Here is a 22,488-nt window from a genome sequence, read left to right on the forward strand (position 1 = left end):
GAGGTAGAAGTTGACCTCCTTTCATCTTTGTCCGCTGTATTGAAGAATGGAATTCCTCACTTCTTTCGGGAATGCATCTTTACTTGTGAGTACTGAGAGACACCCTTTCGTGAACAATTGGGCCAGGTTGTTCTCAAAAACCTCTTCCTTTTGAAGTTTGGTGATGCTGGGCCCTCGTTAGAAGACCGGGTTGAATTGACCGCCGAATTGGGAAGAGATTGAAATGTTACTCTACTGGTCGCAGGTGTTGGTGGAGTTTGTTGAGCTGCATTTGAGGGGATCATGACTGAATTTTTTAAAGGCTGGATTTGTGCTGCGTTTGCGGAGTGTGAGAGAAGCAACTGATTTGTGCGGAGATTGAAGGCAGAAAGCAATTTGGAATGGTTTGTTTGTTGGGCTATTGAGTCACGTATGGAATGTGTGTGATTTACGCTGTTAAAGTGCTGTGATTGACATTTTTGTCCTGTGTTATTTATATAAATTGCTGCAATTGCGTCGCGAATGCGGGTAGTTGTTGCAACCGCAAATTCTTCATCATATTTGTCTGTAATTTTTGCTTTTTGATTTGGTTGGCGAGAAATGTAATCTACCAGCCCCATTTTCGCGCCTGGTATATGTTCAATATGAAAATCAAAAGGTAGTAATTGAACGAATATTGTAAGATTTGTTAGATCTGTGTTCCTTCATGATTGAAAGTAATTCCCGATGATCTGTAATAATTTTGAATGATTTTCCAAACAACTAGAATCTAAAATGCTCAACGGACCATATCACTCCTAATAATTCTAATTCATTGACGCTATAACGTTCCTCATTTGAGTTAAGGAAATGAGACAGGAATGCGACTGTATGCCAACATGTTGGTGATCGTTGTTCTAATGCAGCTCCTAATCAACCTCTAGATGCATCGCATTTGATACGGGTTTCCAGTTGTGGATTATAGTGTGTGTTCTCTGTTGCATTTGCTACTTTGTTTTTGATGTGTTGGAAGTGAGTTTCAAGTTCATTATTCCAAATAAATATAGTGTTCTTTTTAAATCAAGGTCAAAGTGGATGACATAATTGAGAAAGATTAAAAATAAATTTACCAAGGTAATGTACTGATCCTGAAATTGATAGTAATTGTTTTAAAGTTTTTGGTGTGTTATGTTTAGAATTGCTGATGTTCTAGTCTCACGTGGTGCGATTTCAAATTGGGTAAATTTGTGACCCAACCATGCTATTTCAGTTTTTGCGAGGAAGTGGCACAGGGGTAAGTTTATTCTCAGACTTTAGATGATCCTCTTTTAATCCACGGCTAACTACTATATTTTCATCTACGAAACAATGAGTATTTTCCAGTACAACTAATGTGTAATCCATTACTTTTTGGAATGCCGCTGACATGTCAGTTAAACCATAAAATCCGGTAATAGAACGATTTGTACCTGTACCTTCACCGCTAACAAAAGTGAACTTGCAATGCCGGGAGGTTTCCGGGTCTAATTTAAGTTGACCGCATGCGTATTTCAAATCTAGATTTGGGAAGTAAGCTGTTTCTTGTGATCCATTTGTTCTTAATTTTTGTTGTATCGTGTCAATTAGATTATCAAAATTAGGCATTTGGTATTTATTTTTGTGTAGAGATTTTTGTAAAAAGTCTTTGAGTCTAGAGCCAATTGAACTGTTTCATCTCTTTTTACAGTTGTGACAATTGGAGATTTGAAGTTTCTATCGGAACAACTGCTTAATTTTATGATGTGCCTTTCATCTAATAGTTTTTTAAGTTTTGTGTTAACTAATGGTTGAAAACTAATACGGACTCGGCGAATTTTTTTATTTGTTGGTGTAAAATGTTTGCGAAATGTAGATTTTACTGTGTGTTTTAATGATTTACCGATTCGAGAGATTAAACCAGGGAAGTCAAATGCTATTTGTTTCTTCATTAAACATTGATTTTGATCAACATTCGAGACTTGTGTAGTTTTTGTGAGTGATAGTCCAAGCTGAGAGAAGAGATCTCGCCCAATTATTGGCCTATGACCGTCTTCACGTCCTATGAACGTCTGTAACCTTGACATTTGCATCTGCCCAATTGTTGCATTTCACTGATGCATTAATAACACCAATGGTATTGATTAATTCGTTAGAGAACGTTATTAGCTCGTGAGTCTCCTGAGATTGTACCCAAAAGTCCTCTTGACTACTCAATACTACTGCGTTTGCTAGACTTCTCTTAATGATATTACAAACGCTCACCAAATCCACTAATGCTTATGTCTCTGTATTTCCGATGGGAATTTTTACAATAACTGGTTCTTTTTTTCTGATATTGTCACTATCAGAAATTACAGCAACACAATTATCATCAAACTCATCATAATCAGTGTCATAATTAGCATAGATACTGTGTCCTTAGAACATTGTCTCAATTTGATTTAGTTATTCTCCTACAGTGGCAGAAGTACCGATTGTTGCTGCTTCAGAAGTAGTATCATAGACGTTATTGATTCTTGGTTTTGGCTTCCTTTGTGATTTTGTCATTCTACAAACTTTCGCAAAATGATTCGCAACTCCACAGTCTTTTCAGTTTTTTCCTTGAGCAGGGCAATTCTGACGATGACTAGTTGACATTCCATAACCACAGTTAAGGCAGATTGAGGGTTTGACAAAATTATTCGTCGAGGGTCTGTCTATGTCTCAAGAATTTTAAATGCGCAGCTGTTTCTCATATTTTCAACTGAATATGGATGCCCATCGCAATATTTATTGCCACTTCTAATGCTTTTTTAGCTGATCTCGTTTCTTTCAGTAGCTCTCTCTGTATTTCACCATCCTGCATATTCGCAATAAAAACATCACGGATTATTGATTCCTTGTGATACCGAGGTGGCAGTTAAGTGAGAGCTCTCGATGACATCCGTAGAATTTTTCGACTATTTCTCTTTTAAGTTGTTTTCGAGTTAGAAAACTGTAACAATCGAAAGTTATACTTCTCTGCTTGGTGAAGACGTTATCCAAACTCACCCCAAAGGTCTTTTGTAGAAATTTGATCAATCTGAATAGTTGGTTCCTGAGAACCAAATATCCGACGGCCTTCCATACTAAGTTTAAGATAGGTGAGCGAGACAGCTTTGGTGTCGCAATACTTCCATGGTCTCTCACCGCACAGTATTCCCGCTGCTTCAATCTTTTGACACTTGTTGAGCCATTCATTCTTGAGTTATTCATTACGAATTCTGCGGTCTCTTTCGCTTTGAGCAGTTTTTTTATCCCCATCTTCCTCGTAGTTAGGTTTGGGAGGAAAGGTAACTTTACCTGGTGGTGCTTCTCGTAAAATATCGATTAAACTACCCTCGTTAGCAAGTATGGCTAGCTTTAAAATTAATCTCCAACGTTCCCATCTCAACGGGGGTTCCAATATCGGCCGTTCCCAAAAGGGTTCTATTCCCAAGAGGGCACGTTCTTTAGTTGCTGACTGCGCCAATTGAAATTTCTTACTACGCAGATATGTATTCCAGCAAGGAATACGTAAAGATTTAATGAAGTTAGATTCGAGGTGCGAATCCACTGTTTTTTGTGAAGTGTAGGACTACCGCTCTCAATTATATCAAGCAATAGTGCTACGATTGCGGCACTTTTCCAAAGACGTGGAATTCCGTCTCAAATCCTTATTGAACTATTCGGATATCAAAACAGATGAAATTGAGAACAACTGAATTTCCGAAGTAAAATGATGAGAATGAAAGATAATATTTAGTAATGTTTACCTATGTGAATACATATATGAATAAATTTTAACTTAGCTAATACAAGGACACCTATTGATTTAGTACATTTTGTATGTTATGGTACAACAGTAGCAAAAGGTGTTTCCACAGCCGATGCTCAGTGATTTTTGATGGAATCAGTTCGTAAAGACATTGAAATAAACGATATCGTCCAAACCATATTTTTGGATCTCTCAAAAGCATTTGATTCCATATCTCATGATATCTTAAAGAAACCAAAAATAGTTAGCTTTGATAGCGATGCAGCGAACTTTACTAAAATGTTTCCTTCTAACAGAATTCAACATGTAAATTTATATTAAATTTGTTCCAACTGGATAAAAACTGTCAGAGGTGTACCCATAGGAATCGTATTGAGATCTCTTTTGTTCAATTTATATGTAAACGATCTTTGTACAGCTATTGATACTGATTTAACAATGATACAGTATGCTGATGACTGCCTAGTTCTTGCTTCTAAGAAGGATAAAAGGATAGAGAAAAAGTCCCTGGAATCAAACATACATAATTTAGCAAACTACTTCAGAGAACATCAATTAAATTTGAATTCTTCATAAACAGAATTCGCTTGACACACACAAAACACAAGACACAATATTATTGGATAACAAAGTAATCAGAAATTCTAATTAAAGCAAGTATTTAGGACTGGCAACTGATAGCAGTCTCAGTTTCATGGAACTCAACTCCCTACATCAAGCTTAGAAATTTTACTTCAATCAATTGTTTTTATCACATCTCAATTGTTCCGCTCTATTAATTCAGCACATTAGAAAACCTATGATGATTTCTCTAGACAAACGGCTAAACGGGGGTCTTAAAGGGGTTTTCTTCCGCTCAAATTGCAAATCGTCACGGCGCTTGAGAACAAAAAACAGGAGATCGGGATTGAACAGAGAATTGAACAACTTTCTATTTTTCATCTCAGAAAATATATCAGTCGAGGAAAAATCCATTCAGAACGACACTGATTTCACCAAGTGCAATACCAACGAATGTGATCCAAAATATGTTTTCTTCATGAGCACAGATTAACTCCTTTTCTGGACAACTGGTTTCTCCGTGCTAGGTCAAAAAAAGGAAAACATTACCAAATCAATTCAGAGAATTCAAAACTTGCAACATTGTGGTCAAAAAATTGTTAATAAAGCTCTACAAAGATCAAATATCTGATAGTGTGAATATTTCGGAATGTCTTTTGTGGCGTGAGTTTCGACTAGTTTGAATGTCACACGTATAAATTTGATTGAATACGTATGTGTTTGATTAAAATACCCTCTTTAGCCAGTATGGCTAGCTTCAAATTTATTCTCCAACGTTCCCATCTCAAGGGGGGCTCCAATGACGGCCGTTCCCACAAGGATTCTATTCCCTAGAAAGCACCTTCTTTAGTTGCTGACTGCGCTATCTGACATCTCTTACTACGGGGATATGTATTCGAGCCACGAATACGTAAAAATTTAATGAAGTTGGTTTCGAGATGCGAATCCACTGTATTTTGGGAAATGTAGGATTACAACTCTCAATTATATCAAGCAATAGTTATACGATTGCGGCACTGTTCTAAAGACGTGGAAATCCGTCTCGAATATTTATTGATGGGTTGGGGTATCAAAACGGGAGAGATTAAGAACAACTGAGTTTCAGAAATAAAGTGATGAGAATGAAAGCTGATATTTAGTAAAAAGTGGGCAAGCTTGAACATACTGAAAATTTGACTTTACAGTCAGAGGTAATGTTTTACTTATGCGAATTCATATATGAATAACTTTTAACTTAGCTAACACAAAGACAACTAATGATTTAGTACACTTTGTAGTTTATGGTATAACCGTACCACAAGGTGTTTCCACAGCCGATGCTCAGTGATTTTTCATGGAATTTGATCGTAAAAGCATTGAATCAAACGATATTGACCAAACTGCATATTTGGATCTCTCAAAGGCATTTGATTCCATATCTCATTTGATATCCTAATAAAAAAACAAAAAATTCTTAGCTTTGATAGCGATGCAAAAAACCTTATTAAAAGCTTTCTTTCTAACAGACTTCAACGTGTAAAATTAGGTTAAATTTATTACATCTGGATGAAAAATGTCAAAGGTGTAACCCAAAGAACCGTATTGACACCTCTTTCTGTTCAATATATATATAAACGATCTTTGTACAGCTATTGATACTGATGTAACAATGATACAGTATGCTAGTATGCTGTTGATTGCCTAGTTTTTGCTTCTAAGAAGGATGAAAGGATAGACAAAAAGGTCCCTGGAATCAATTATACATAATTTAGCGTACTACTTCAGAGAAAATCAATTGAATTTGAATTCTTCATAAACAGAGTTGATTTGTTTCAGAAAAAAAATGATCAAAGAAGCAAAACACAGGACACAATATTATTGGATAACAAAGTAATCAAAGAGTCTAATGAATGCAAATTTTTAGGACAAGCAACTGATAGTAGTCTCAGTTTCATGGAACTCAACTACCTACTTCAAGCTTAGAAAATTTACTTCATTCAATTGTTTTTATCACATCTCATTTATTCCGCTCTATTTATTCAGCACATTAGAAAAACTATAATGACTTCTCTAGAACAGCAACTAAACTGGGGTCTTAAAAGAGTTTTTTTCCGCTCAAATAGCAAATCGTCACGGCGCTTAGCTGTAAAAAAACAGGTGATCGGGATTGAAAAGAGAATTGAACATCTTTATATATTTCATCTGAGAAAAAATATCAGTCGAGAAAAAAATCCATTCAAAACGACACTGATTTTACCAAGTGAAAAATACTCCACCAACGAACGTGATCAAGCAATATTTTTTCATGACCACAGATGAACTCCTTTTCTAGTTTGGTTTCGAGATGCGAATCCACTGTATTTTGGGAAATGTAGGATTACAACTCTCAATTATATCAAGCAATAGTTATACGATTGCGGCACTGTTCTAAAGACGTGGAAATCCGTCTCGAATATTTATTGATGGGTTGGGGTATCAAAACGGGAGAGATTAAGAACAACTGAGTTTCAGAAATAAAGTGATGAGAATGAAAGCTGATATTTAGTAAAAAGTGGGCAAGCTTGAACATACTGAAAATTTGACTTTACAGTCAGAGGTAATGTTTTACTTATGCGAATTCATATATGAATAACTTTTAACTTAGCTAACACAAAGACAACTAATGATTTAGTACACTTTGTAGTTTATGGTATAACCGTACCACAAGGTGTTTCCACAGCCGATGCTCAGTGATTTTTCATGGAATTTGATCGTAAAAGCATTGAATCAAACGATATTGACCAAACTGCATATTTGGATCTCTCAAAGGCATTTGATTCCATATCTCATTTGATATCCTAATAAAAAAACAAAAAATTCTTAGCTTTGATAGCGATGCAAAAAACCTTATTAAAAGCTTTCTTTCTAACAGACTTCAACGTGTAAAATTAGGTTAAATTTATTACATCTGGATGAAAAATGTCAAAGGTGTAACCCAAAGAACCGTATTGACACCTCTTTCTGTTCAATATATATATAAACGATCTTTGTACAGCTATTGATACTGATGTAACAATGATACAGTATGCTAGTATGCTGTTGATTGCCTAGTTTTTGCTTCTAAGAAGGATGAAAGGATAGACAAAAAGGTCCCTGGAATCAATTATACATAATTTAGCGTACTACTTCAGAGAAAATCAATTGAATTTGAATTCTTCATAAACAGAGTTGATTTGTTTCAGAAAAAAAATGATCAAAGAAGCAAAACACAGGACACAATATTATTGGATAACAAAGTAATCAAAGAGTCTAATGAATGCAAATTTTTAGGACAAGCAACTGATAGCAGTCTCAGTTTCATGGAACTCAACTACCTACTTCAAGCTTAGAAAATTTACTTCATTCAATTGTTTTTATCACATCTCATTTATTCCGCTCTATTTATTCAGCACATTAGAAAAACTATAATGACTTCTCTAGAACAGCAACTAAACTGGGGTCTTAAAAGAGTTTTTTTCCGCTCAAATAGCAAATCGTCACGGCGCTTAGCTGTAAAAAAACAGGTGATCGGGATTGAAAAGAGAATTGAACATCTTTATATATTTCATCTGAGAAAAAATATCAGTCGAGAAAAAAATCCATTCAAAACGACACTGATTTTACCAAGTGAAAAATACTCCACCAACGAACGTGATCAAGCAATATTTTTTCATGACCACAGATGAACTCCTTTTCTAGACAACTCGTTTTTCCGTGCTAGGACAAAAAATAGATTTCATTACCAAATCAAATCAGAGATTTCAAAACTAGCATCAGTGTGGTCAAAAAATTGTTAATAAAGCTCTTCAAAGATCAAATATCTGATAGTGTAAATTTTTCTGAAAGTCTTTTGTGGCGTGAGTTTCGACTTGTTTGAGTGCCACACGTGTATATTTGATTGAATACGTATATATTTGATTGAAATACCCTCATTAGCAAGTATGGCTAGCTTCAACATTATTCTCCAACATTCGCATCTCAAAGGGGGTTCAATGTTGGCCGTTCCCAAGAGGGTTCTATTCTCAAGAGAGCACATCCTTTAGTTGCTGAATGCGCCATGTGATATCTTTTACTACGGAGATATGTGTTCGAGCCACGAATATGTAAAAATTTAATGAAGTTGGTTTCGAGATGCGAAACCACTGTATTTTGGGAAGTGTAGGATTACAACTCTCAATTATATCAAGCAATAGTTATACGATTGCGGCACTGTTCTAAAGACGTGGAATTCCGTCTCGAATCCTTATTGAACTATTCGGGTATCAAAACAGGAGAAATTGAGAAAAACTGAATTTCAGAAGTAAAGTGATGAGAATGAAAGGTGATATTTAGTAAAAAGTGTGCAAGCTTGAACATACAGAAAAATTGACTTTGCAGTCGGAGGTAAATTTTTACTTATGCGAATTCATATATGAATAACTTTTAACTTAGCTAACACAAAGACAACTAATGATTCAGTACACTTTCTAGGTTATGGTATAACGGTACCACAAGGTGTTTCCACAGCCGATGCTCAAAGATTTTTCGTGGAATCAGTTAGTAAAAGCAATGAATAGATCAATATTGTCCAAAGTGCATTTCTGAATCTCTCAAAAGCTTTTGATTACATATCTCATGATATCCTAAAAAAACAAAAAAACACTTAGCTTTGATAGCGATGCACAGAACTTTATTAAAAGCATTCTTTCTGTCAGACTTCAACGTGTAAACTTAGAATAAATTTATTGCAACAGGATAAAAACTGTCAGAGATGTACCCCAAGAAACCGTATTGAGACCCCTATTGTTCAAATTATATGTAAACGATCTTTGTACAGCTATTGATATTGATGTAACAATGATACAGTATGCTGATGATTTTGCTAGTTTTTGCTTCTAAGAAGGATGAAAGGATAGAAATATAGTCCCTGGAATCAAGCATACATAAATTAGCGAACTACTTCAGAGAACATCAATTAAATTTGGATTCTTCATAAACAGAGTTTGTTTGTTTCAGAAAAAAATGATCAAAGAAGCAAAACACAGGACACAAAATTATTGGATAACAAAGTAATCAAAGAGTCTAATGAATGCAAATTTTTAGGACTAGCAACTGACAGCAGTCTCAGTTTCATGGAACTCAACTCCCTACATCAAGCTCAAAAGTTTAACTTCATTCAAATGTTTCTATAACATCTCAATTATTTTGCTCTTTTTATTCAGCACATTAGAAAACCTATGTTGACTTCTCTAGAAAAGCCGCTAAACTGGGGTCTTAAACGGGGCTTTCTTCCGCTCAAATTGCAAATCGTCACGGCGCTTAAGAATAAAAAAACAGATGATCGGGATTGAACAGAGAATTGAACAACTTTCTATGCTTCATCTCAGAAAAAATATCAGTCGAGAAAAAAATCCATTCAAAACGACACTGATTTTTCCAAGTGCAAAATTTTCCATCAACAAACGGGATCAAAAAATGTTTTTCATGACCACAGATCAACTCTTTTTCTGAACAATTTGTTTTTCTGTACTAGGTTTTGACTTTCAAATGGAATTTCATTACCAAATCAACTCAGAGATTTCAAAACTAGCAAATGTGGTATAAAAATTGTTAATAAAGCTCTACAAATATCAAATATCTGATAGCGTGAACATTTCTGAATGTCTTTTGTGGCGTGAGTCTTGACTAGTTTGAGTGTCACACGTATATAGTAAAAAAATATATGTTCCAAAAACCTTGGATTTATAGATTGCGTTAAAAGATTAAATTATTTACTGTTTATGGCTCACAAAAGGTTGATAGGTGTCAGAAAAGAATATATACATTTGATTAGACAAAGCTCGGGCTTCGAGTCAAGTCAACAAAATTGACATATCTTTGTTGATTTTGTTAATTTACCACGCTGATAGAACTGATATTAGGTACCGACGACCAGAGCGAGATTTGAATTCATTCATTAAACACCGAAGATACCATCAGAGCTAATCACTCTATTGAATCTCAGTTTTTTTAAACCAACTTTTTTTCTACATTAATCTACTTAATAATTTAACCTCTAATTCTGCGTTTTAAACAAGTACCACGCTCAAAAGCTAAAGATATAAACAATTGCGCACGGGCGGCTAACATGGTGACTCTAAATATTAGAAGTAAATAGAAAACCACCACCCAAAAATGTTGAGCGTTGTACTGATTTCTAAAAAAAATCTATTTTTCTAGTTTGAAAACCGACTTTTAGCACTAGTCTGACGGCTTAACATCACGATCCGAAAGAGGAATTGTAAACTGGTGTCGGGATCCGACGAGTGCCAACTTCGAACTTTCAAGAGAAAACTCCCTAAAATTTTGAAGAGAGTCAATCGGGTAGTACTTGTTTTTTTTTCAATTATACATTAGCGTTCAAAATCAAGCGTATTTGATTTCGACATAATTTGACTTAAAATATACCATTGAACCTTGAGTTTTTGAATTTCTTCGAGAAAAAATACAGTGCCAATAAGATTTAAGAGCAGCAGAGTTAGAGTGTCAAAAAAGTAGTTCGGGTTTCAAACATAATTATTGAAATATCTTGAATAACAGCAATTTTTAAAATAGTCACGGATGACGCGGCACTAAAAAACCCTGTAACTGGAGCCTTTAACCAGATCAAATGGTTTTGAAGGTTATGTTACACAATTTGAGTTCTTGTCACAATTTCAAAAGTGGCAAATAAGAGAAACAGTAAACGGCGCTGTAGCCGAAAATGATGAACGGCCACATAATTTTGCGTTAAGGCTACAAAATTCATTTATTGATTTCTATCGTACATTTTTGGGGGACACTAGGAAGAGTTATGATGAGACCGTAAAAACTTTCAGACAACATTATAATGAGAAACCTGTAGTTTTCCTGGAGAGGCTACCTAGGAGAGTCCAGCAGCCGGGTGAAAAATTGACAAGTTTTGTCGTTGATTTGCAATTTTTAGCCTTGGAATCGTACCCCCAAGAACCTTCTGAGAAAGGAGGACATCTCAATTTGAGGTGATTCTACGAAGGCATAGAAAATAGTCAGGTGCGATTCGACCTGAGAAAGAACTTGGGCGGCGCGGATATGACTTTAGACAAAGCTTTAGAAAGAAGATTACATATTGAAGCAGTCTTGAGAATTGAGGAAAAAGACAATGAGCCGCTGATTGCTGCCATCCAGTTGAATGGAAATTCTCAACCAGTTAATTCAATTAATGATTTAGAGCGAATATTGCAGACTATTGAAATGAACACGTAAGATACTCAAAAGTCTTCATTGCAAGGGGCAATGCCAAAAGAGTTTCTGTGCGGAAATGAGCGAGGTTCAAGAGAAACCGGAGATCGAAATAGGAACTATAACAGCTATACCAGAAGCAGCGCGGATAATAGACGAAGCGATATTGACAGTAGATCGCGATCGCCAACACCAGTAGGCGAAAACAGAAGCTGAGATTGGTCGCACGAGTTTTGCACCGAGCAGTCAGAAACATCGGTGAGTTTCGAGAAAGTTAAATGTCGCCGTCGCGGTAAGCAAAATCATGCATCTAAGGAATGCAAGAATTGCTTTGAATGTGAGAGTCGCAATCATTTCATACGAGTTTGCCCGTAATTAAACGAGAACCAGCAGAAGATCGCGGGGCTTCATTTTCAGCGAGCTACGTAAAAACTTTGTGTGGCTGAAACAGACCAGTGGAGGCACTGTTTGAAAAAATAATGATAAAAGACAAACTGATAAGGACCTTAATTGATGGTGAAAGTAGTGTCAATCTTTTAAGCGACACACTCTACCAGCTACTGGGAGAACCGAGCCAGATCAGAGTGTACAATAAAATTATATTAGCTTCCAACAATGGGAATATGCCTGTAAAGGGTTCTTCAGCTATTCAAGTTCAGCTTCAAAAATTTACATCTGAAATATCAGTTGAGTTTCTAGTGATCAAAATTGAGATAACACCTTGTTTATTGGGCATGGAATTCTTAAATAATTTTGACTGTATTTTAATGCCCAGAACAAATGAACTGTTTTGCGGTACATTGAGAAAACATTACAATTGTCTCCATCACAACGAATTAATAAGAATCTGTTTTTAAATGCTGCAGAGGATTACATTGCGACTGATTTTATTATAAAATAGAATTAAGAAAGGATGCTGTGCCATGCATACGGACTTATGGCAGCATAAGCTCTGAGAAAAAAAACCATGAAAAAAACAATAAAAGACTTGGAACGAGATGACTTAGTCGAAACAATGCATTTCGATTGGGTAGGACCTTCATTACTTGTACCATAAAAATTGGCACCTAACGCTTGGCTGTAGTCTATCGCGGTCTGAACAAACAAGTAAAGATAACAAGCTGGCCTATACCACAAATTAATGAGATTATTTGTTTACTTGAGGGAAACATGTACATCTCCAACATAGATATTTTGTCCGGTTAATTTCAGATGGCGCTTGAGGAAGAGAGTCAAAATTTAACAACTTTTGTAACGCTTCAAGGCTGGTATAAGTGGAAAAGACATCCTATGGGACTAGCTTCTGTAATGGGAGCTTTTCAAAACCTAGTGGAATTAATTTTGGCTGGCCTCTCTCACGAAATGGCTCTAGTTTATCTAGATGACGTTATCTTTCTTGGAGGAAAATTAGATGAAATCTGAATTGATTAGAACTGGTTGTCCAACGTTTAGCGGAGAATGTATAATGAAAAGAGGGTCAAAAATAAATTTTTTCCAAAAGCGGTCAGCTTTTTAGGGCATTTTATGTCCGAGAGTGAAGTGCAAGTCGATCTAGAGAAAGTAAGAACGGTAGAAAGAATGAAAAAACCATCCTCCGTGAAAGACGTCAGGGCTTTTTGAGGCCTTGTGAGACTATTATCAAAATTTTGTTCAGGGTTTCGGAAAAACAGCAGAACCTCTTTACAAGTTACTGAATAAATCAAATAAATTTGAATGAATTACACAGTCCGAAAGTGCAGTAACCGAGTTAAGGACGAAGCTTGTGGATGCCCCAGTTTTAGGATATCCAACCAAAAGAGTTCCGCATACATTAACAACTGATGCTTTTTTGACAAAAATTGGAGGAATTCTCACCCAAAAACAAGGAATTGAGGATAGATTTATTGCAAAAGCTAGCAAAACTCTGCGTAAAAGTCAGCGAAACTATTGAGCAACTAAGGCGGAAGAGTTTGCGATCGTTCATTTTACACAAATTTGTAAAAATAATTTTACTTTGTCAGCACTTTTCAATTATAACGGACCTCAGGGCTCTTGTCTGGATCTATAGTTTTAAAGAACCAGACGGTGTGGTTGCAAGACAGATAGAGAAACTTGGGTATTTCAATTTTGACATCAATTATAGAGCAGGCAGAAAAATCCCGCACGCTGAGTGTGTGTCGCGCATAAACACTGAAGATTATGAAAAAAACAGCTTTTTTAATGCTAATTTGATGGACGCAGAGCAATCCATTAATAACTATGGTAGTCGAGGTTGGAAGTTAGACAACCTGCAGGGAATAAAATTGCGAGATTCGCAGCAGAATGACAAATTACCCAAAGAGGTATACTCCTGGGTACTAAACAGAAAAGACCGGAACCACGGCAAATGAAAAATGGAGCTTCAATGGAGTTATGGAAATATTGGGTTAAGTATACAAACCTGTGTCTCATAGAAGGGATTGTATCGTAAACAACTTTGAGACTATTTACAAAATGCTTTTACCATAGGAGAGACTGACCAACGTGCTTGAGTTGTTGCATGACTCTCCTGGCGCAGGTCATTTTGGGATTGAGAAAACATACCAAAGGGCTTGTGAAAGGTTTGATTGGTCCTGCATGGGATGGGACGTTTAGAAATTTGTATCGTGTGCCTGAAAAGATAAGGCACTAAGCAGAAACATCGACAGTCACTCACAAAATGGAAACTTAGCCAACCATTTTGGCAAGTATCTCTTGATATCATGGGCCCTCTTCCCGAGTTTTAGGGAACCAAGTACATTTTGCTTATCGGTGATCAATTCAGTAAGTGGCACGAAGCCGTAGCTATAACCAATCAAGAGTCAAAAATTGTATCAAAAGCGTTTGTTGAACACTGGGTAGTGAGATTCGGCTGTCCAGTCATTCTACAAGGAGATCAAAAGTCGAGTTTACATTAGAAGAATGTCTCTCCAAAACCATGGGCCAATATCAACATGAGTGGACCAAATTTGTACCCCCTAGTGATGATGGCTTTTTGATCATCAGTCCATAGAGTAAAAAAATACAGCCCAGAGTATGTGGTACTGGGTTTTCCACTGTCACTACCTATAGACTGCACGTACAGAACACCACCGATTGCAATATATGCAACACCAAGTGACTACGTTTTCACCATGGAGCAAAAACTACAAGAAACGCTTCAGTTGATCTGAGAAACTTTGGATGTCAGATACGAACGCCAGAATACCTATTATCATCACAGTAGTTTTTAACCGAGCTATAAAGAAGAAGATGGGTTAGTAGAACGTTAAAGATGGAGAAACACAAAAATTTACTTCTTTCTATAGAGGATCATACACAATGATTGAAGTTATAAACGATTTGATTTCCAAGGTGGAAGCTAAGAGTTGCAAGAAAGCTATTAAGGTCCATTATGACCGACTGAAAAAATATACAACATGATAAAAATTCTTTCACGCCTGAGCCTCAGGCGAAACAAAAATCAACAGTTTAGGAGGAGAAAAATATCAATTTGAACAGCTCAGACGATGATGATATAATTGAAATAGTATCATCCACAAAAAGTGAAAGAAATCTAAAATCAGAAAATCAATCTGAAGCCGAGATTGCTAACAATTCACTAAATGTTACAAATGACACGTCTGAGACTGAAGTTAAAGAATCAAAGCAAGAAACCTCCAAACGGCAAGAGAAGGCAAACAAAGTTGCCGAGGGAGACTGTTTAACTTGTGGGAAGCCAATAGTGTACACTGAAAAAAGAGCAGGAGAAACAAAGAGTTCAATACCAGAAAAAAGCCACAGGAAGCTAGTAGTTAAAGATAAATTACTCAAGAAAAGATTAGTAGTGATCACAAGGCACCAAAAACGGCTACAGTTTCTAGCAGCTGATTTAAACCGGTACCTGAAAAATTAAAGAATTACTTTCCTGAACATGATGAAGATTACTTTAGCAGTCAGGAAACTGATGATGTTTTTGTTTCAGGAAAACTCTGAAAGAATTATTTGAATCGAAAAGAAAGGCGAGTTTGTCCAGAGCATCGTGTGATGAAGTATCACTATTTTTGTACCTGGCATTGCTAGCTATTTTGGCTTCTCCTTCACCTTGTATCAAATTATATGGGTATGATTTTGACAATATCATATCAACAAAACTCTATTTTCTATATCACAGTACAAATTGTGATAACACAATTCGATTATTTAAAACATTAGAAAAATGTAGTTTGATATACGCTGAGGTTCAGCTGGAAAAAAACTAAAATTTTGTATGTATGAAGCGGCACATACAAAGTCCGCACTTAAAAATGTTACGTATATGACGATGTCATTTTGTTACAGAAAATTAAGACTACTAAAATCAATGTAAACCTTAAACGAGGGAGTTTGTAGGGCAATTTGGCAGAACAAAATTTTTGGCATACCAGGTTTTGGAGATAGGACGTTTAACGTAAAAAGGTCAGTGATTGAAAAAATTTAACGACAGGCGAGCAGAACCACCTATGTCGAGGTGCATAGTCAAAGCTTCATGGCATAAAATTGGCGCGCATGCGCTATGTATGCGGAGTCTATAGAAGCGGTTTCACCTACAGGATAAAATCAAGTATTTCGAAGAAGACTTAGTAAAATATTTTTTTGAGAATCATGATAAGCAAACATGTCAAGCGATCAAATAATTTTATAAAGAGGACCATGCAAAAAATTTTCGTAAGAACAAGAACACCTTTATAAGCAAAAAAGTTTTAAACAAAACTTAATTTGAAGATTTTGCTTTAGAAATTTTAGAAAAAAAAGTAATTAGTTTTTCTGGACAGCAGTTGAAAATAACCGGAGTCCCAGGTGTATTTTACTCCGAGAAAAATTCAGAAATAACAACTGGTAATCCTAAAGTAAACATGGAAATGATTTTTTCAAGCGTTATTGAGACCTTTGACTTCGAACATCTTAAAGAGAAGGAATAAATATTCATGAGAATTAGAACACTCCAATGTGAAATTGAAGGACTGAAAATTTAAACAATGACTGAAATATTAGAGAACGTTGTGAGTTCATCAGTAACACTCTTTAAAAAAGGAACTCACGTTGAAAGAACAGGATCTGTTTTATATGTTTCTAAATGTGCCAAGACGGTCGCAACAATCACTAAGCTTCTTTTTTGCACAGAATAATTTCCTGTGTTATTAGAGGGTCAGAACTTTTCTTCTATTAGATATATGGACCCTCTCTGAAAAAATTTGTACACTAAATATTCAATCGCTACCTGCAACTCGCTGTACCCAAATGTCTTCATATTATAAAACGGCAGTTTTCAACTATATGGATAAACGCTGAAGAAATTCAGTCCAGAAATATATCTGTGGCCGATGAATAGTAAATTAAATTTAACTGATCAAAACTTACATCGCAGCTTTTCCTCTACATCACAACATATTAAAGAGTCAAATTTCTCAAAAAAATTGCCATAACGGTAAAGGAATTATCAGTCCAGAAGCATTCTGAGATTCGGATGGGAAATACAGTCATGAAAAGGTTATTCACTGGAACGATCAGTTTCAGCAGGAAATTTTTCGAGCGAATGAAATAATAAATTTTTGGAATTTGAAAACCGAAAGCTTATGCATTTGGTTGAACCCGAAGGACATTGCTGTGTAGGTTTTTCCAGCTTACCCCTTTTTTCAATTTTTGAAAAGTCTAAATTGTTTATCTATTTAGGATTAGTTATTAATAGAGCGTCTTGGCAAAAGCTGTTCCAGAATTCTAACCCTGAACATCTTAAAGAGAAGGAATAAATATTCATGAGAATTAGAACACTCCAATGTGAAATTGAAGGACTGAAAATTTAAACAATGACTGAAATATTAGAGAACGTTGTGAGTTCATCAGTAACACTCTTTAAGAAAGGAACTCACGTTGAAAGAACAGGATCTGTTTTATATGTTCCTAAATGTGCCAAGATGGTCGCAACAATCACTAAGCTTCTTTTTTGCACAGAAGAATTTCCTGTGTTATTAGAGGGTCAGAACTTTTCTTCTATTAGATATATGGACCCTCTCTGAAAAAATTTGTACACTAAATATTCAATCGCTACCTGCAACTCGCTGTACCCAAATGTCTTCATATTATAAAACGGCAGTTTTCAACTATATGGATAAACGCTGAAGAAATTCAGTCCAGAAATATATCTGTGGCCGATGAATAGTAATTTAAATTTAACTGATCAAAACTTACATCGCAGCTTTTCCTCTACATCACAACATATTAAAGAGTCAAATTGCTCAAAAAATTCGCCATAACGGTAAAGGAATTATCAGTCCAGAAGCATTCTGAGATTCGGATGGGAAATACAGTCATGAAAAGGTTATTCACTGGAACGATCAGTTTCAGCAGGAAATTTTTCGAGCGAATGAAATAATAAATTTTTGGAATTTGAAAACCGAAAGCTTATGCATTTGGTTAAACCCGAAGGACATTGCTGTGTAGGTCTTTCCAGCTTACCTCATTTTTCAATTTTTGAAAAGTCTAAATTGTTTATCTATTTAGGATTAGTTATTAATAGAGCGTCTTGGCAAAAGCTGTTCCAGAATTCTAACCCTGTAATGGGAACACGTTTGTAATATCAATTGCTCAAATTAATAAATAAACGCCGAGAACAAACGAAAATGATTGAAGAAAAAAAGTCTTTAAAAAAGACAGTTGCTAAGAAATTTGTCTTGAATTCAAGACCAAAAAAAGCTGTCTTGAGTTCAAGACGAATATAAAATGGGAACGTCTCGTGATTGAGAACAAAAAGAAAAAAAGAAAAAGTTGTCTTGCGCTCAAAACCAGAAAAAGAGGTTGTCTTGAGTTCCAGACCAATAAAAAAGGGAGGGTCTTGAAATCAAGACTGAAAATATCGAGACACTTTAGAAATAAAAAGGGTTTTTGATTCAATATAGCGCGCAACGAGATCCCGCAAATTGATGAATATTTGTACTATACGCCAGAATTGTGGAAAGTTTTTTCTGACCTTCCCCTGAGTGTACCGAGTGGAATCGTGTATTTCGCGGACTGGCAAAGTGTCTACGCCAACATTTCTGGCACCAGCCAATATTCGGTCCCCTGCTCTGCAGACTGAAGTGGAGTTGCAAAACCAGTTCTGGCAATTACAGAAGTTGAAGAGTACAATTTCTTTACTTCTAAAAGGCCTGACCGAGCTTCGACAAGAACTGGACAACCATTGTGACGAGGCCAAAGAGGCAACAAAACTTGGGCGAATGGAGCACTGAGTGTGAGGTGTTATGAGATGAATTGAAGGCAGCAGCAGTCAGAAATGCTAAACAGGAGCAGTCCATCGATTTATTGAAGCAAGGGCTGGCCAATTTAAAATTCAAGGCTGCTAAAAAGGGCAAATCGAAAAAATGAAGAAAATGAACGACCCGACCAATTGATGTCAAAGCTTCAGCAGCTGGAAAACTACAACCAGTATTTGTCAAACGAATGCCGGAAAAAGATACTGTCATTGATCGACGAAATAGTTCTCATAGAAACGAAAAACCCACGGAAAAATTTCTTTTCGAGAATCGAAAAAAAAACATTATAAACCGGCCTGCTAACCTATATGAGATATTGTTGGTAAAAAGTTCTTCTTCAAAAGTTCTTTTCAAGAAACACTACCACAAATGAGCTTAGTGAAAAAATGAGTCTAATAATCAAAAAGTCTAATGAATGTAAATACTTAGGGCTAACAACTGACAGAAGTCTCAGTTTCATGGATCATGTTAAATAAACGTTAAAAAAGATGGCTAAGGAGATAAAAATTATAGAATCAATTGGAATTCAACTCCCTGCATCAATATTAGAAATTTTACTTCATTCAATTGTTTGTTATATCTCAATTATTCCGCTCTATTTATTACAATAGAAAACCTATGATGACTTCTTTGGAAAAGCAGCTAAACTGGGGTCTGAAAATAGTTTTCTTTCGCTCAAAATGCAAATTGTCACGGCGCTTAAGAATAAAAAAACAGGTGATTGGAAACGAACAGAGAATTGATCAACTTTCTACTTTTCATCTCTGAAAAATATTGAGAGAAAAAATTCCATTCAATACGACACTGCTTATACTCCATCAACGAACGTACTCAAAAAAATTCCATTACCACGTATCAACTTCTTCAATAGACAATACTCTTGTCCATGCTACGTCAAAAAATGGAGTTTACTACCAAATCAACTCAGAGATCTCAAAAATAGCAACTGTGGTAAAAAAAATTGTTAATAAAGCTCTACAAAGATCAAATATCTGATAGCGTGAACATTTCTGAATGTCTTTTGGGGCGTGAGTCTCGACTAGTTTGAGTGTCACTTGTATATAATAAAAAAATATGTTCTAAAAACCTTGGGTTTAAAAATTTAGTTTAAAACTTAATTTTTTACCTGATTTATGGCTCACACAAGGTTGATAGGTGTTGCTGTTGTTGTTGTTCGTGGGGATTTTTTTACAGAAGAGATTTCTCCCGATCAAAACAGTTGTAGAAAAGTAGTCCGCGACTCTCTGCAGTGTTGTCAGTCTCAACAGATCTGCCACTTGCAGACGTTTTCTGGTTTGTACCGCATCATGATATTACTCCACAATTGCTTTAGACTTCTGTGTTTTAGGCCGTGTTGATTTCCGAAGTCAATGCTGTGATGAATTCTGTTGGCTATCATTTGGGTGCGAAAGAAGAATTCGCCGCGAGATTTTCCGAGTCGTTTTTTCGTTAAGTCAAAGTAATTGTCTCTTCTCATTGATGTGTTTCCAGGCAGCACCGGCTGTTTTGTATTTGTCGGTTGAATTTGTTGACGACTTGATAGTAGTAGATCATTGAGCTGATAGTACATTGGCAAGGGTAGTAGATTTGACAAACGTAGTTGTTCGATGTAACTCAGTGTCTTGCTGTTTGTAATCCAGTACACAACCTTTCATTGAAACCGTCCCAAGCTTCGCATATCTCCTCCGTTTAAGTTACAGCACGAGGATCCGTACATTAGTGCTGGCAGAATCATCGATTTGTAAAGTCCCAGTTTGATGCGCATATCAACTTTAAAGGCTACATTTCTTCTCAGGGAATAGAAGACTCGGTTAGCTTTCTTCATTCTGTCTTCTAAGTGGATTTTCTAAGTCAAATCGGATTGTATCCGAATCCCTAAGTCCTTTACACCAGCTGAGGTTTGGAGGAGACTTCCACACAGGTAGAAGTGGCTTTCTGGACCTTTGAACAAAACTTTGGCGCATTTTTCAATAGTTAGACCCATTTTGTTTCGGGTGACCTAGTCTTCCAGTGCGTCGAGGTTACTCTGTACTTTTTCTGCTGGTGTTCCATTGTGGAATATTTTTAGGTCATCAGCGAACATAAAGGTTTCGCCAAATCTAAGGTTGTCAGAAAATAATATAGACATTTGATTAGACAAAGCTCGGGCTTCGAGTCAAGTCAAAAAAATTGACATATCTTTGTTGACTTTGTTAATTTACCACGATGATAGAACTGATATTAGGTACCCACGACCAGAGCGAGAATTGAATTCATTCATTAAACACCGAAGATATCATCAGAGCTAATCACTCTATTGAATCTTAATTTATTTAAACAAACTTTTCTTGAACATTAATCTGCTTAATAATTTAACTTCTAATTTTGCGTTTTAAACAAGTACCACGCTCAATAGCTAAAGATATAAACTATTGCGCACGGGCGGCTACTATAGTAGTTTAATCTTTTAAAACCCCACTGTAGAATTTTGCAACAACTTTTTAACGCAATTTTTTTATTTATACTTTTAATTGTACACTTTAGCATTGATAGCGTCCCGCTTCAACAATTGCAGTGCTAAACAATAAAGTGTCGTCTTCTTCGCATTAATTGCCATTCAGTTTGCTCTTTTTGTTTCATGTTATTTTGAAATTTGTTAGCCATTACGACATTTTTAATTCAAGTCTTCTCGCATTGCTAAGAGTTTCCGCAACTAAAGCTGGATTGTGAGAGCATTTATGCTTACTTAATTAATTAACAGAATAATGAATGGCTATGATCTCGCTGATTAATGTGAACAAATGGACTCCATCCAGCCGTACGCTTCGTCAATTCTTTGGACACTTTCCGTCTGTAGAGTTGGCGAGATGCTTAAAATACAAATCAAAGCAAGCCTGCTTGCATAGAATGGCTGGTCTAATATTGGTTGAAGATGCAGCTAAGAAGCTGTTCGATTCTTCATGCGCTAGCCATCATCTTACGAGAGATGGTACTGGTAAGTATTATCTACTATGGCGTCAAATGACATTTAGATGGCCCATTTTCTAGTTGCGGGAAGTGTTTAGGTAAACCAAAAGTCAGTAGCCTTCCACAATTTCAGTTCAACCTTTCACATAACGGAAGTTTTTCGGTATTGCTCGCGTTTAAAGATGCCTCTACACCATGCGGTATCGATGTAATGGAACTTGACTCGTCTTCGGTTCCTTCGCCAATGATCGATTCGATTTCTAGAAAATTTAGCGCTGTTGAAAACCTTTATTTAAATCATGCTGACTCCACAGAAAGCAGGTTGTTCAGATTCTTGCGAATATGGTGTCTCAAAGAAAGCTATTTAAAAGCGATTGGGATTGGTTTGAGTATTCCTCTGGACTCGATATCTTTTCAAATTAACTCGGCAAAATTTTCGTCTACAGAAGTAGAGGGTGATACTCGGTTATTTGTCAATGAGGTAGAGCAAGAATTAAAATTCACTGAGATGGTGTATGAGAACCATTTGCTGACAGCGTGCTCGGATTTAAAAGTGAAGACTATTGATTTGAACATTCTCCATGTTATTGATCCTTCAGACTTTTGTGAAAATTATTCTGTCAAATACAACTCTGAAGCAGAGATTGATGAATTTGTCTCTAATTATATGCAAAAGCAGTAGAAGTTAAGCTTTCTTGAAGTGTTTGTAACAAGTTTGAGGGGAAAAATTGATTAAAAAAATATAAACTT

The 22,488-nt window shown here is 36.0% G+C and overlaps 2 protein-coding genes across 2 annotated transcripts in view; both read left to right on the forward strand.

Annotated features, from left to right (window-relative positions):
- Window positions 1-22,488, forward strand: part of LOC142342541 (phosphatidylinositol 3-kinase catalytic subunit type 3-like) — a 156,984-nt gene that overhangs the window by 14,290 nt on the left and 120,206 nt on the right. The window lies entirely within an intron of this gene.
- Window positions 21,143-22,453, forward strand: LOC142342578 (L-aminoadipate-semialdehyde dehydrogenase-phosphopantetheinyl transferase-like). Its single transcript, XM_075393954.1, has 2 exons — window positions 21,143-21,766; window positions 21,837-22,453. The coding sequence occupies exons 1-2, from the start codon at window positions 21,541-21,543 to the stop codon at window positions 22,418-22,420; spliced, it is 810 nt and encodes a 269-aa protein (XP_075250069.1). The 5' UTR covers window positions 21,143-21,540; the 3' UTR covers window positions 22,421-22,453.

This window comes from Convolutriloba macropyga, chromosome 7 (assembly GCF_964194025.1).
Source record: "Convolutriloba macropyga chromosome 7, txConMacr16.3, whole genome shotgun sequence".
Classification (NCBI taxonomy): domain Eukaryota; kingdom Metazoa; phylum Xenacoelomorpha; order Acoela; family Convolutidae; genus Convolutriloba; species Convolutriloba macropyga.